Below are 13,712 nucleotides of genomic sequence, written 5' to 3' on the forward strand. Positions count from 1 at the left end.
AAAATATCCTTTAATAACAATCTATTCCAACAGTTAAAGCTGGGGACCTTTTAGACATTGATGTTTAAAAATACGTTTATGAAAAATACTTTTAGAATTTTTGTTTTTAATGCTAAAGATTATTGTATGAAATGGTAAATGTATTTTAAACAGATATTTTAATTTTACTGTCAAAGCTTTTATGTATGTATGTATGTAGAACATGTCAAAATCAGCTACGTATATACAGTACTGTACATTTGCTAATGGCAAGGGGCGTGGTTTAATGTTGAGGGGGCGGGGCAGTACAGAGGTCAAAGTTGAATCCAGTCGCTTTTGTGCTAAGCAGAAGAGTGGAGTACGATCGAACCGCGGCGTCTCTTCCCTCTTCCCCGGATCCTTCTAAAACTCCCTCCCAAACCTCTTCCCCTTCTTCCCTTGCACCCTTTACCCACCCCCTTGCACACACGACTACAGACAGTTTGGGTAAGGACTATGCTTTTTTTTTGTTGCTGTTATCGTTTAGCTTTGCGAGTAGATTGAAGGGCAGTATTAACTCCCCGTGTTCCTCAGTTGCACTCGAAGGCCGCGGGATGTGGCTATGTCCTGGATGAAGAGACGTTTAAGCTAGCAAGCCGGATGGAAAATTACCGGTTATGCTAAACAGTCGAGTGAACGTCCAAGCTTTGTCGCTGCTGCTTGGAGTGTTGTGTTACTGTGTCACTTATGTGTAAACTAATCTTTATGTTAAATAAAAATAAGCAAGGGGTTGATGAAGTTACGGTTTGAATGTTGTATTGTCAAACTTGGCAAGCTGTTTTGCGTGATTGGTAGGGATGCAACCATTTAGAGTGGGTATTTCCGATTTTAGCATCCGGCTACATTGATAAGCACTTCGCATTAAGGTACTTCAATACGAAGTGTGTGTGTTTATACTGTATCAGAACTGTATTTGTAGCTTGTTTCGCTTCTGCTGTTCGGTACCATGAAATAGTCTGTGCCATGGATCGGAGGGGGTTGACAGTGGGTCATTGTATTGCTATGAATGAGTGGAGCCGCGCCAATGTAATGTGAATTACAGCAGTTAAATGGTTCTTTCTTTCGCTGTTTCATGCCGATGATGGCGAAGCGCTTCATGGCAGCTTTCGAAGATGATGATCGTTGCTACTTTTAACTCAGCACTGAAGGCAGCTTCTTGAAGAAATGCTTGTATACCTTGTAGTTCTTTTTAATATGTGTAATTTTTTCATGCCCTTGCAGGTATTTATCCAGTGACCAAAGATTACTACTGTGTGTTAAATCCAGCAGCAGCAGCAATGGACTCAAGTATGGTAGAAGGAGGACTTAATGTCACCTTAACCATCAGATTACTCATGCATGGAAAGGTGAGTGTAGCTAGCTGCATGTAAGATTTCATACCATATATTTAATGGACTCTTTCACCCTTTGTGCAGAGAGTTACTTTAAACTGAACACATTGTGTTGTCTTCTGTAGGAGGTTGGTAGCATAATTGGCAAGGTATGTTGTTTTCCCCTCCATAAGATGGATATTTCTGTGTCCTCCCCCCCCTGCCTGGTATGTAAAATGTGTTTATTTATCTACACTACAGAAAGGAGAGTCTGTCAAGAAAATGAGAGAGGAGGTGAGTGACAGTGTCTATCAGCGTGGCTCTGAGTCATGCATCATCTGATTTCTGCTGCATCAGTTTCCATATTGTTTGTGCTTGCAGAGTGGCGCTCGCATCAACATCTCAGAGGGGAACTGTCCAGAGAGGATTATAACCCTTGCAGGACCGACCACGTCTATTTTCAAGGCTTTTTCCATGATCATTGAGAAACTAGAAGAGGTTAAATTTGCACGCTACATTTTGATAAATGAGGCGTAGTTTCGCAGGAGGATTTTAAAAATAAATAGTTTCTCCGTCTTTTTCTTAGGACATCAGTACCTCAATGACTAATAGTACAGCCACCAGCAAACCGCCTGTCACCATGCGCCTTGTCGTGCCTGCCAGCCAGTGCGGCTCGCTCATCGGCAAAGGGGGATGCAAGATCAAGGAAATTAGAGAGGTACGTCTTGATAGTCTATTGGGAGAGAGCGTCTTCCTGCTAATCACAGCGCTGTCTGCAAATGCTTTGCATCGGAGGCAAATAACTCTTGTGTTCATATTCAAATGATTTGCAAGTGATCGGTGATGAATCGTGACACATACTATTTTTGTGTCCCTTTTTCTACTCTACTAGTAATGTATATACTTGCTATGGATGGTTTGCCATCTGCATAGCAACATTATACATTCTGTAAACTGCCACATGTTATTATTAATAAGATATCCTGTATGTTAAGTGTGTTTTTTTTTTGTGTGTTCGCAGTCTGCAGGAGCTCAGGTACAAGTAGCAGGGGACATGTTGCCCAACTCAACAGAGCGTGCTATCACTGTTGCAGGGACCCCACAGTCCATCATTGAGTGTGTCAAGCAGATATGTGTTGTCATGCTTGAGGTATAAAAAGTCAAATCCAACACTACTTTTAGAGAGAGCCTCGGAAGTTCACTGTTGTTTTTGTGTTTTCCTCAGTCTCCTCCAAAGGGAGTGACCATCCCGTATCGACCCAAACCCTCAGGCTCACCTGTTATTTTTGCAGGTGGTCAGGTAAGCATCAAGGCGTGTCTTTGTTTGGTCGTCCTACAGCTGGTGTTGAGTAGGATTGGGCAGCGTTTGAGCGATTCCAGGGCTAGTTGTCTATGCAAAGTACAAAGGCTAATGTTATCATTAGTATACTTTCCTTGCTGCCTCAATATTAGTGTAAGGTATTTTGTTATGACTAAACCATGCTACCGCAACTGTGCAGATGAATAAACATACCTTTTTAGAGAGAGCCTTAGCTTCCGTGCTTTTATTTGCACAGAACTTCCGCATCGACAGGCACCCTGAAAACCCTTGGTTACATTGGCATGAGACAGTTGTCATTTATTGTTTGACTTAAAGGGGACCTGTTATGCTCAGTTTTCGACCATTTGTAATTGAGTTGTGGACTCCTATAGAGCAGCTTCACACAATAACGCACACACAAAACAGAATATTCACACACTTCCAAATGCGTGAGTATCAAAACTAGGAGTCGAAATTTTATAGAGACTCATAATGTTAGTCCCGGTTCCCGTCAATGCCCAACCTTAGTGTTTGTTGAGTGTGCATTTCTGTTGACCTGGCTTTTAAGAACTGAACAATTTGCCATTCCAGCTCTTTGTAGCATGCCTGACTTTGTTCTCTGAGCACCCCAAGGACAGGGGACAGAGGACTGATGGATAGGATGATGGAAGTACACTGTGTGTGTGTGTGTGTGTGTGTGTGTGTGTGTGTGTGTGTGACACTGTCACAACCTCCTAAGTGCTATTCTCTCCTTGCAGGCATACGCTGTCCAAGGACAGCACGCCATTCCTCAGCCTGATGTAAGTGAAGGCCCCTCTGTAAGTGATCTAATATATTTGCAAGTTCGGTCCCGGGATGCCATGCCACCCTCTTGCTTCATCATAGTTTCCAGTCACTTCTGTCTCACTTCTGTCGTACACCCATTTCGTAAATTAAGTGTGTCAAAACTTAAGGATAAAGTATCCATTTCATATCTTTCTCTCATTGTCACTACATTCTAAGGAAAATCATCTTGGTTTTGAAGGTTCTCAGATTGTTCCCAGTCATGATTTTTTTTTTAAAATGTTTTTTTATGTTTGCTGTGTGTCCGTCCCCGTCTCGTCTCCCCAGCTCACCAAACTTCACCAGCTGGCCATGCAGCAGAGCCCCTTCCCTATTGCACACAGCAACCAGGGCTTCCAGGGTAGGGCCACTGCTTTATGTATTGACATTCATTTAGCATATCTGAGTTTTTTTTGTTAATATTTTTTTCATTCCTGCAGCTGGGATGGATGCCTCTGCACAAACTGGCTCTCATGAGCTCACCATTCCAAACGATGTAAGCCATTTTAGACGTCTGTTCAAAAAGTGTCGTTCTCTTCTCACCTTTTCTCGTATTCTTTCAGCTCATCGGCTGTATCATTGGCCGTCAGGGGGCAAAAATCAACGAGATCCGCCAGATGTCAGGCGCTCAGATCAAGATTGCGAATCCTGTGGAGGGTTCCACTGACAGACAGGTCACCATTACTGGCTCCCATGCCAGCATCAGCCTTGCTGAGTACCTTATCAATGCTCGGTAATCATATCTTACTTTCAAACTTGTTGATGCAGTTGCAGCTATTATTGATATTGTGTGTCGGGTATTTGTCTAAACCTGCAAACATGATGTGCCACTACATAATTTTTTTTTTAAAACAATTGCAAATATTGATTGAAGCAGATGTTTTGCTGTGCTCAGGCTCTCTTCTGAAGCCACTGGACTTGCAGCCAACTGATATGGAGGATCTTCATCAGCATCTAAAGTTGCCCTTCCCAAACTTTTTTACCAAGAGGACCCTTATTGAACTTCATGCAAAAATACTATGAACTCACTTTCCTCTGCTTTGGGTTGTACAGCATCATTATGATAATGATATTTATTAAGTTTAAAATTCCCATCACATTATGGTTTTTAAAGACTTTTGTTCATCTGCTGTATATCTGTATGATGTTGATAAAGGTAAAAAAAATGTTTTAGAAAAATCTGAAAAAGCATAAATAATGTTTTTCTTATGTCAGATTTTTCTTAGAAAATGTAAAAATGAAGAAAAAAACTAACTCAAAATTATAAATGGACTGTTCCCTTCCTTTTTTTAAATATCTATTTATTTTTATTTAAGACACAGCTCCTTGTAAGAAGAGAATTTAGTGATTATATTAGGAGCTGTGCCTCCTGAGCGATGCATTGTGGCTTTGACAGGTTTTAAAAAGGGTCTAAGTGGCCTCAGTTGAAGTTCTACGCTAGACGGTAATTTTCCATTGTATCAAATTGAATCTACATTTTGTGTCATCAAATTTTGAGTAATTGTGTCATTCCTGTTTTTCCGACAGTTTAATTTCTTGATCAGAAGTTTTGCCTATTGTTTTGTATTGCATTCTGATGTGGGCATAGTTGCCAGCAGTGGGTCTGAGTAAGAGGAAAATATTTTTTTTTTCACTGAAATGACTAAAGACCATAGTAATGGTGATTATAACATTGAAATGTTTTAAATATAGAAAATTATTTTTTTTTATCTGCTAGGCTGGGGGAATGCTGCAAGACAAGACGTGTTTGTCTTTAAAAAGTATATTATGCTGAGGTATTAAATTATGATAAACTAGAAGGACAAGAATTCTAGAATTAACACTAGTTTCTTGCTATCTGTTTTTGCCTGGGTCAGATTTAATTTTTTATTCTTTGCAGGAAGAAGAAACTCACTTTTTGTGCACGTTTTTAAACTATAGTAGATTTGGGTGCAATGAAATTGTTGAAGACATAAAATACAGAAATAAAAAAATGTGAAATGTTTAAACAGACCTTTTGTTTTACTTATGCTGTTATTCATAAAACACCATGTTTCATGCTTAAATTCTCATGTCTAATACTATATACCCTTTTTTTAAACAAAGAACACACTTTTTTTTAACCAATACATTATTTATTGTAGCTCATAATTTTCTTTTGATATAATTCCTATATTACAGGTACAATGTGCAATGCTGTATAAAAACAAAACATTTCTATTCAAAGGATACTTAACTTTTCTACTAGTAACCACAGAGAAGTGCTCTATATTGTTTACCAGACTACTCCTGCAGAAATCTTAAAGGGTCAATAGGGACGTGGAGATTTTTGTGAAGGCGACAGACGTACTGATTAAGTGAGTCCTTTAAGTTCATTAAAAAAGCACATTCACTTTTTTTTTATTTTTTTTTTTTAGCACCTGCACCAGTGTTGCTGCTGAGAAAGAGTTTAAGCGTAAGACATTGTCCCGGTTCGTTGCAGTGCATGTTAGGAGGAGGTTGTTGCTGTGAGTGCAGGCACTACTTAACACTCACTAAGCACAACACTTGTAGGAGTTTCTACATAATAACATTTGCTTTTTGAGTGAACTGAAAGGTCTCCCTTTCCATCACAATCTGATTACCTCTGTAAAAACCTCACGTAAGTCTCATGTACTGGAAACTTAGCAGGAGTGATTGGGGGGTTGGGGGCTACTGAGAAACCCAAATCGCGCACCATGAGTGTTCGTGAAATTCCCATTCATTTTTTTTTTTTTTTTTACACGCTTTTTTTTCGTGCTCACATTTATTAACATAAATAACAGAAGAAATATTTTCTGGATTTAAAAAAGTGTAAACTTTCACAAAATATAAAACGGACACATTCAAATCTTAAATTATAAACATATAGTCATGCATTTTTTTCTCCACAGGGCTGCATACCATTTATTCTTAGATTTTATCTTACAAATAAAATAATGTATTTCCCATGTGGTATGGCATGGTTATTTACATTATTATTCATTAGCCTCTATTGTATGGGGATGCTCCCAGAGTGATGGTTAGTGTGATTAGGTGTGTGGTGGTCTGGGCTGGCAACGTGGCTAAGGATACTTTAGTACCTATTTGGCCTACAAACAGTACTGAATGTAAAATGATATTTATCTGATTATCTCAGATGACAAAATGCCGTGTGATGAGAGTTAAGCCAGCCAATGCACTTGGGAGCCCTCATAACTTGGTCTGAGTTGTGTCGTACTGTCGGTGTGATCCCTCAAGGCATGCTGCACTGACCAACTGGTGCGCTAATGTGATGGCGGTTAGAGGTATTTGAGTCTATCTATGGAGGTCCCGTGTGAGGCGGCTGTGGTGACACCTGATAAGCTTGAAGGGGCGGTACCCACGCTCCAGCGCTGGGGGGTCGGCTCGGCTCTCCACTGCCCGACTGGTCCAGCTCAGCGCTGTCGCAATCCGAATCATCACACAGAACGCGACCCTGAGGACGGACCAAAAGACTTCAGTCACGCATGTCAGGAGGAAGACGAGCAGATCTCTAGAGCTCCGGTCACCTCATTTGGATTCTGCTCTGCTTCCAGCTGAGTTTTGGCCTGACCCGACGTTCCCTCTCTCTCTGACAGGCCATCGGAAGCCTGCGCAGGGTCCGTGTTGTCTGCCGGGATCTCCGAGCCCTGAGAGAGGAGGTCATCGCTGCGGTAGTCCAACCTGTCATCCGTGTTGGTGCTGACCACATCGGGGGTGCCGCTGTGGGAGTGGTCTGTAGTGTGGCCCTCCTCGCCGTCCGAAACTGACAAGTTCTCTGAGCTGAAGGTCGACACCGACTGACATTTGGTGATACTTGTCGGGCGTCTGAGGAACCACAGACCGACATCAAAGTCAACATTGTAATGCGCAGGCAGCTTGTCAGATATAATGGCTCGGTCGTTTAGTTACTCACCGTCTCCGTGGTAACTCAACCTCACTGTCAACTTCACCCTCCTCCTCTTCTGATGACACCCCACGCCTCTGCAGTGACCATCAAAAAAAAAAAACGTGAAAATGATGAAACCATTTCCAGGAAGGAACTCCCACACGCTCACCTGTTTACGTGTAATAGCTGCCCTGTATAGAATGGCTGAAGGTGTGAGGTGCTGACTTCCAATTCCCCCCGAAGCCCCTCGGGGCAACCTCACGGCACCAGCTCCGTCCTCTTTATCCTCCCCACCGTCATGGGGCAGGCGCGGTGATCCCAGAGACCCGCGCCCTGCTCCCGCCCCCCTCCCACAAGGTGAGTCCGGGCTGCTTGAGAACGGAAACGATGCCGCATCCTCGCTAGGTGTGTCGCTGCGTGGGGGGGTTTCTGTGAGATCATCCAAACCGGCGACTCCTGCCTCTGATGTCCCTAATCCCGCAGAGGCACTGAGGCTCCCTCCTCTCTCTAGGCCACCCAGAGGTGGATCCTCTTTTCTCTGGCCGCCCGCCTCTAGTGCGGTGCAGATGAGGTCGGGGCTGGAGGAAGATAACTGCCTTTGCTGCTGCTCGTGGCTGAAGCCCCTAAGGGCCGCAGAGGGCTCCAGCAGCTGCTTGGAGGAGTTAGTGGCCGAGTTGTTCACCTGGGCCACAGTCTCTCTATTGGGAGACGACTGATTAGCTTTAAGTACCGCCAGATCCCCACTGCTGCCTTTTCCAGGCTTGCGATGACGGGTCTTTACCCTGCGGGACCGGCTGGGAGAAGTGGAGTTTCTAGTGGGGCAGGTTGGGATAGTGACTTGCATTACAGAGGAATCCATTTTGGGAATGATTACCTCAGACTTAAGGATGTCTGGCCTGAGAAAAGGAGAGAGCGAGACAATAAATGAATCCTAAAATCTTAAGAAAATGACATGAGCCTCACACCTCTTTCCCGGAGGAAGCTTCTGTGGGACATTTCTCTTCTTGATGAGCTTGTCCATGCTGTTGGAAGAGCTGCTCTGTCTGGAGCTGTGGTGCTTAAAAAAACCCGGATACTTCTTATCCAAAGACTGCTCCCTCCTGGAGATAAACACACAGCAAGTGACTCATTGGGAAGATCGTCATGAGCCAAAGACCGAATGTGTTCCTAAATTTGACTCAAACCTTTGCAGCTCCTTTTCTTTGAGCTCCAGCTGCAGCATGACAGCACTGAGCTCCATGTAGAGGTTATTCGCCCTCTCCAGTTTCCTCTCGTAGTGCTCACGAATGTCTAAAGCATGTCTGAGGAGAAAAAAAGAGGCATCTGATGTCATCGTGCAGACGCATGAGCGATTCCAAATCCTCAGCAATTGGCAATGCAATGCACTCGAGGCCCTTCATTCACCAACAGGGGGACAGACCGAGAGTGAAAAGTGGCCTCTTTGTGCGAGCAAACAATGAAAGCACCGCCGAGCGAAGAAAATGCTGCGCGTGTGTTTCCGAAACACCGACCTGAGCTCTTCTCTGCGTCGGTTGATCAGCTCCTCATCGAGTCGGTGCAGACAAGTGCCCTCAGATTTAATCTTCTCAAAGTGCTGTTTCACCTCCTCTCGCCATTCGGCCTGATGAGAGCACATTTTCTGTTAAGCATCTGTGTCTAGTTAGAGTTGACTTTTGGCAGACCGTATCAGGTGATGGAATAAGACTGTGAGTGATTGGCTGTGTACATCCGGTCTTTATACCGCAAGTCCAATATGGATGACACTACAGAATCAGAATCAGAAAGGGTTTATTGCCAGGTATGATCAAACATGTAATAGGAATTTGTTTTGGTATAGTAGGTGCAGACACATCTATATGTTTTGTTTGGGGCTGAACGGCGGACGAGTGGTTAGTGTGCAGGCCTCACAGCTAGGAGACCTGAGTTCAATTCCACCCTCGGCCATCACTGTGTGGAGTTTGCATGTTCTCCCAGTGCATGGGTTTTCTCCGGGTACTCCGGTTTCCTCCCACATTCCAAAAACATGCTAGGTTAATTGGCGACTCCAAATTGTCCATAGGTATGAATGTGAGTGTGAATGGTTGTTTGTCTTTATGTGCCCTGTGATTGGCTGGCGACCAGACCAGGGTGCACCCCGCCTCTCACCCGAAGACAGCTGGGATAGGCTCCAGCACCTCCTGACCCTCGTGAGGATAAGCGGTAGAAAATTAATGAACTGTTTTTCTTTTTCTCTGACCTTTTGCAACAAACGAGGTTCCACAGTGTCACATACAGTATGTTCACATTTAATATGCTAAGAGAAGCAACAGTACCTGGGACTTGAAGTACGTCTCCTGAGGAGTGGAAAGAACGTCAGCTGATGCTATGTCCAGATGGAGAAGGATTTGACGGAAAGAAGGCCTATTCCTGGGTTTACAGTTCCTGCAAAACCCAGATTTTACACAACTGTGTGTATTTACACTGTACCAAAATTAATCCCTCAATCATAGATAAACAACATTGTACTCTTTATCTGTTCTTTTTCTTCCTCCAAGGCCGCACGACATAAATGTAATAATTGCTCACCAGCATTGTCTGAGTAAGATCTTGAAGCCATCAGGGCAGCTCTCGGGTATGGGCAGCTGGAGGCTGTTGTTTCCCACACCCCAGATGATGGCAGATGAATCCACATCTTTATAAGGTATCTCACCAGTTAGCATCTCCCATAGCACCACGCCGAATGACCTGAAAGTCAAGTTAAATCTTAAGTATTTTCAGACGGTCTTGAAAGCATCCATCGGGACCTACCAGATGTCCACTTTTTCCGACACCGGCTCATTCCGAATAACTTCAGGTGCCATCCAAGCTACGGTGCCTGCAAAGGACATCTTAGTGCTTTTGTCACTGAGCTCCTTTGAGGTTCCAAAGTCTGAGATCTTCACCAGGTCATCGTGTGTGATCAACATGCTGAAAAACAGCAACATTGTATCCATCAAATGTCAAGATTCCGGTTTTATACCGTCAGGCTAAAGATGTGTATCCTGTGTAAACTACATTGACTCCTCCAAATAACACATTTAAAGCTACTTGGGATGAATGGTCGACTTACTTGGGGGACTTGAGGTCTCGGTGTATGATCTTATGAAGGTGTAGATAGTTCATGCCTCCTGCAATGCCCATGGACCAGTCAACCAGGAGGGAGGGTGTGATTTTACGGCCTGCCCTCAGCACCTCGTACAGTTGGCCTTGGGCGCAGTATTCCATCAAGATGCAGTAACAAGGCGCCTGGGTACACACACCCCTAGAAGACAGCACCGGCGATGGTGATAAGCGGTGATAAACAACTTGAATGTAGGACACAGAGGTTTCCCTACTTGAAAGTAATGATGTTGGGGTGCTTGAGTTTGCGAAGGTGTTTGATTTCAGTCTCCTTGATGTCTCGCACTTTCTTTACAGCCACGTCTTCTCCATGGAACTTGCCGAGGAAGACGGCCCCCTGTGCCCCGCTGCCAACCCATTGCAGGTCTGAGATCTCCTCAAACGGAACCTCCCAACACTCTGAACAGACACAGACAAGTAAACAAAAACACAAGGCTTTATAAATGCCATGATAACACAGTGTTGCACAGATTTTCCTTTTTAATCCCAGCCAGCAGCGGCCTCACAGGAAGCATTTAATTCATTTCTGCCCCACAGTGTGACGCTTCCAAATGTCAGTCTTGCCAGTGGGGACAGGAAAGAGTCAGAGCATGCTACACCATGGGATGGGCGTATTGCAAAGCAATGCCTGTCATGTTCAAGCAAATGAGGTAACGACTAATTAATCAATGGAGCGACATATTGGTACCCAGCTTCATGTAGCTAAAAGGAAAAACAGCTGTTGTACATGCCTTAAATAACCGAGAGATCTTGGTGACTAAAGAGAAACGTGCCAAGCACAGCAAAAGAGGGAAGCGAATCTATTCTTCATGAGGTCCATTGAAGTGTGAAGCTCTCTGGAGCCCCGCTTTAGCAGAGACAGATGCACATGACGCTTCCCCCTGACTAGCTGCTAAAACTCTCTGTACCTGATGTGTGTCGTCGACACCGCCATACTGCCGATGCACACAATACAAATAATGGCCTACTTATATATAAGTTTTCTTATATTACGGTTATACCAAACATACAGCTTCTAGTCTCACATACCTTCATGGCTATGCTTGTGTTCGGTAGAGTAAGCCTTTCCGATCATGGTCCAGACAGGTTTTAGGCATCCAAAGAGTCCTTCCAAAAAACCTCCAGTACCCGATTGTAGCCGAATGTTCTCCGAATGACTCCGGACAGCACCAGCCTCTGGGCTGTGGCCTGCCTCGGCTCCTCCGCCACACTGGCAGGTGTCATGATCATGTAGTTTTAGCACACTGTTGTCAAAGTGGCCTGAAGGTCCATCACTGGGAGTGGGACTGCTGCCACCTGGTGCCCCCGAGCCACCAGTGTCAATGGACAGCACGTTTCGGAGGACGCACTGTGTGGGGGTCAGGTCCGTTTCCGGGGTGCAGGCAGGGGTGTCGCCATCGAGTCTCCGATAGGGGGGTTCTGATACAGGGGTGCTGAAGCCTGACAGGGAGGGGGAAGGGGCACGGGGCTCATGAATACAGGTCCCACTCATCAGGGGTTTCCCCAACCCAGCAGGTTAGGGTGGATGGTGGATGAAAAGCTGGGAATACAACCTAAAAGGAGAAGATTGAATAAAATGCATTATAATTGCTGCCATTACATAAGAAAATACACTTCATAATGAAAATCTGCTTGTATTTTATTCCAACAATGAAAAAAACACAAATTTGTGCAATCAGTCAGTTATATGGCTCTTTACGCATTTAAAAAAAAAACAAGCTCTGCCTGGGTCATGCGTAGAAGCCTCATTCTGCTGCCTATGAATGGGGAGCCATGCAGCCTGCCCAGTGGAGCCATCAACTGAGTGGAAATGTTCTTTATGAATGAATGGAGCAAAGCAGGTATAGTGATGCTCTGTCACCTGCTCGTCACTCAAATAGCAACACCCCCACCCCCCACACACCCCCCCAAATATGTCTACCAGTATACATCAAGTCTGGAGTTTTGCGTGCACGCCTAGAAAAAGATGAATTGCATAATCGCCTCTGTGAGGCTGTGTACTTTGAGCGTGTGTTTGGGTGGGAGGGTGGAGGGGGGGGGCACATGTGCCCATTTCAAAGAGCCCACAGCCGCTCCGTGTCTTGGACTGCACCACCACATGAGATGAGAAGAATCACGGAGGAAACGGGAGCGTGCAAATCAGGCAATAAAAAAAAAACAAGCAGTGGGCCTGTGCGAGGGTGCAAACACACACACACACGCATGCATGCATGCATTCATGCAGGGGAGATCAATCTTAAAATAACCGAGGATGTGATGCTGACATTCAGCAGCATGCGTTTGCAAGCCCGATGCCTACTATGCTCGGTGCCAAGTGAAAGTGCCGCATCGTCGGTACATTCACTCAATGTTGGCACCGGCGCAAAAAATGACACGGAATGTGCGCTTCATCGCTGCACATATATGATGTTTCAGCATCGACGATGATTCGTATGCCTTTCATCGCCAGTTCACTGGTGCAATGTGAGCGGCAACCGAGCATCACACGCAAACGAATCGCAATCCCAGACCCGACTGTTAAATGAACATTTAAACGAATCGTATGACATTCCCATACCTTTCTGCCTGCTTGTTGTCGCGTTGTCAAGTGAAAGGATGGGCTCGGCTTGCTGTTTTCCTCACGATGAACAACAAACGGTGTGTTTTTCTGTCCGTCTCTCCTTTTTCCTGTCCCGTTATCCAGGAGTTTTACGTGGCTGGGATGGATCCCAGCGGGCAAATGTGTATCAATAACTGGGGACCCATGCAACGTGAGGCGCGCTGGGTTTCGGGGGGTACGGAGCTGTCTCATTCCCAGTGCTGAATTGACGTCACGGAGATGACAGGATGGTCCGCGAGGGGGCGCTGTATCGCCTGTCTCTATCATGGCATCTATCATTATGGACGGTTTTGTGCACAGTCAATGGGTGATGTTTTAGCGTGTGTATCTGCTGGCATCAGGCTGATGATGTGTCTTTGAGCATGGCACCTTTCATCCTGGCATGCATCTGGGAAGCCGGATTGTGGCTGAAACACAGGGAATTCAATTGTGCAATTGTAATTGTTTGCACACACACACACACACACACGCACAACTGCATTAATGAGATACTAGTCAGCAATAAAATATCGAGTATAATTAAAAAGTAAAAGCAGATAAAATATTACAACTAATTTACTTTGTTACAAATGCATGTTTTCAATGTTTAATGTTATTTCAGACTTGAATGCAACATTTCTATACAACAAGCAAGCAAGG

At 44.6% G+C, this 13,712-nt stretch overlaps 2 protein-coding genes across 4 annotated transcripts; one reads left to right on the plus strand and one right to left on the minus strand.

The window, feature by feature from the left end:
• The first annotated feature begins 304 nt into the window (after positions 1-304).
• Positions 305-5,436, plus strand: pcbp2 (poly(rC) binding protein 2). 3 transcript variants are annotated; one of them, XM_058051320.2, is made up of 13 exons: positions 305-465; positions 1,240-1,364; positions 1,475-1,498; positions 1,590-1,622; positions 1,710-1,826; positions 1,915-2,046; positions 2,350-2,478; positions 2,554-2,628; positions 3,387-3,446; positions 3,739-3,811; positions 3,891-3,946; positions 4,014-4,183; positions 4,346-5,436. In XM_058051320.2, the coding sequence occupies exons 2-13, from the start codon at positions 1,296-1,298 to the stop codon at positions 4,380-4,382; spliced, it is 975 nt and encodes a 324-aa protein (XP_057907303.1). In that variant the 5' UTR covers positions 305-465; positions 1,240-1,295; the 3' UTR covers positions 4,383-5,436. The 3 variants fall into 3 exon arrangements, with proteins under 3 accessions (XP_057907303.1, XP_057907304.1, XP_057907305.1); XM_058051321.2 differs by having other exon boundaries at positions 3,387-3,428; XM_058051322.2 differs by lacking the exon at positions 305-465 and having other exon boundaries at positions 1,434-1,498.
• LOC131104289 (mitogen-activated protein kinase kinase kinase 12) lies at positions 4,322-13,469 on the minus strand. Its single transcript, XM_078796432.1, has 14 exons — positions 13,032-13,469; positions 11,504-12,027; positions 10,690-10,873; positions 10,425-10,616; positions 10,124-10,282; positions 9,902-10,060; positions 9,649-9,757; positions 8,848-8,957; positions 8,521-8,637; positions 8,302-8,436; positions 7,506-8,232; positions 7,364-7,431; positions 6,978-7,275; positions 4,322-6,904 (listed from the first exon to the last, which is right to left on the minus strand). Exons 2-14 carry the CDS (start codon positions 11,964-11,966, stop codon positions 6,749-6,751), a joined length of 2,877 nt encoding a protein of 958 aa, XP_078652558.1. The 5' UTR covers positions 11,967-12,027; positions 13,032-13,469; the 3' UTR covers positions 4,322-6,748.
• Between the last annotated feature and the right edge of the window lie 243 nt (positions 13,470-13,712).

Source organism: Doryrhamphus excisus, linkage group LG15, assembly GCF_037039965.1.
Source record: "Doryrhamphus excisus strain RoL-2023G ecotype Guam linkage group LG15, RoL_Dexc_Guam_v1.1, whole genome shotgun sequence".
Classification (NCBI taxonomy): domain Eukaryota; kingdom Metazoa; phylum Chordata; class Actinopteri; order Syngnathiformes; family Syngnathidae; genus Doryrhamphus; species Doryrhamphus excisus.

Bases quoted from the DNA above. Each gene is read 5' to 3' on its own strand.
- pcbp2 (XM_058051320.2), top strand. From the start codon at position 1,296: ATGGACTCAAGTATGGTAGAAGGAGGACTTAATGTCACCTTAACCATC. The intron at 1,499-1,589 runs GTATGTTGTTTT...TCTACACTACAG, and splicing joins TTGGTAGCATAATTGGCAAG to AAAGGAGAGTCTGTCAAGAA. The intron at 2,047-2,349 runs GTACGTCTTGAT...GTGTGTTCGCAG, and splicing joins AGATCAAGGAAATTAGAGAG to TCTGCAGGAGCTCAGGTACA.
- LOC131104289 (XM_078796432.1), bottom strand. From the start codon at position 11,966: ATGAGTGGGACCTGTATTCATGAGCCCCGTGCCCCTTCCCCCTCCCTG. The intron at 8,233-8,301 runs GTGTGAGGCTCA...TCCTTTTCTCAG, and splicing joins AAGCTTCCTCCGGGAAAGAG to GCCAGACATCCTTAAGTCTG. The intron at 6,905-6,977 runs GTGACCGGAGCT...GTCCGTCCTCAG, and splicing joins CAGAGCAGAATCCAAATGAG to GGTCGCGTTCTGTGTGATGA.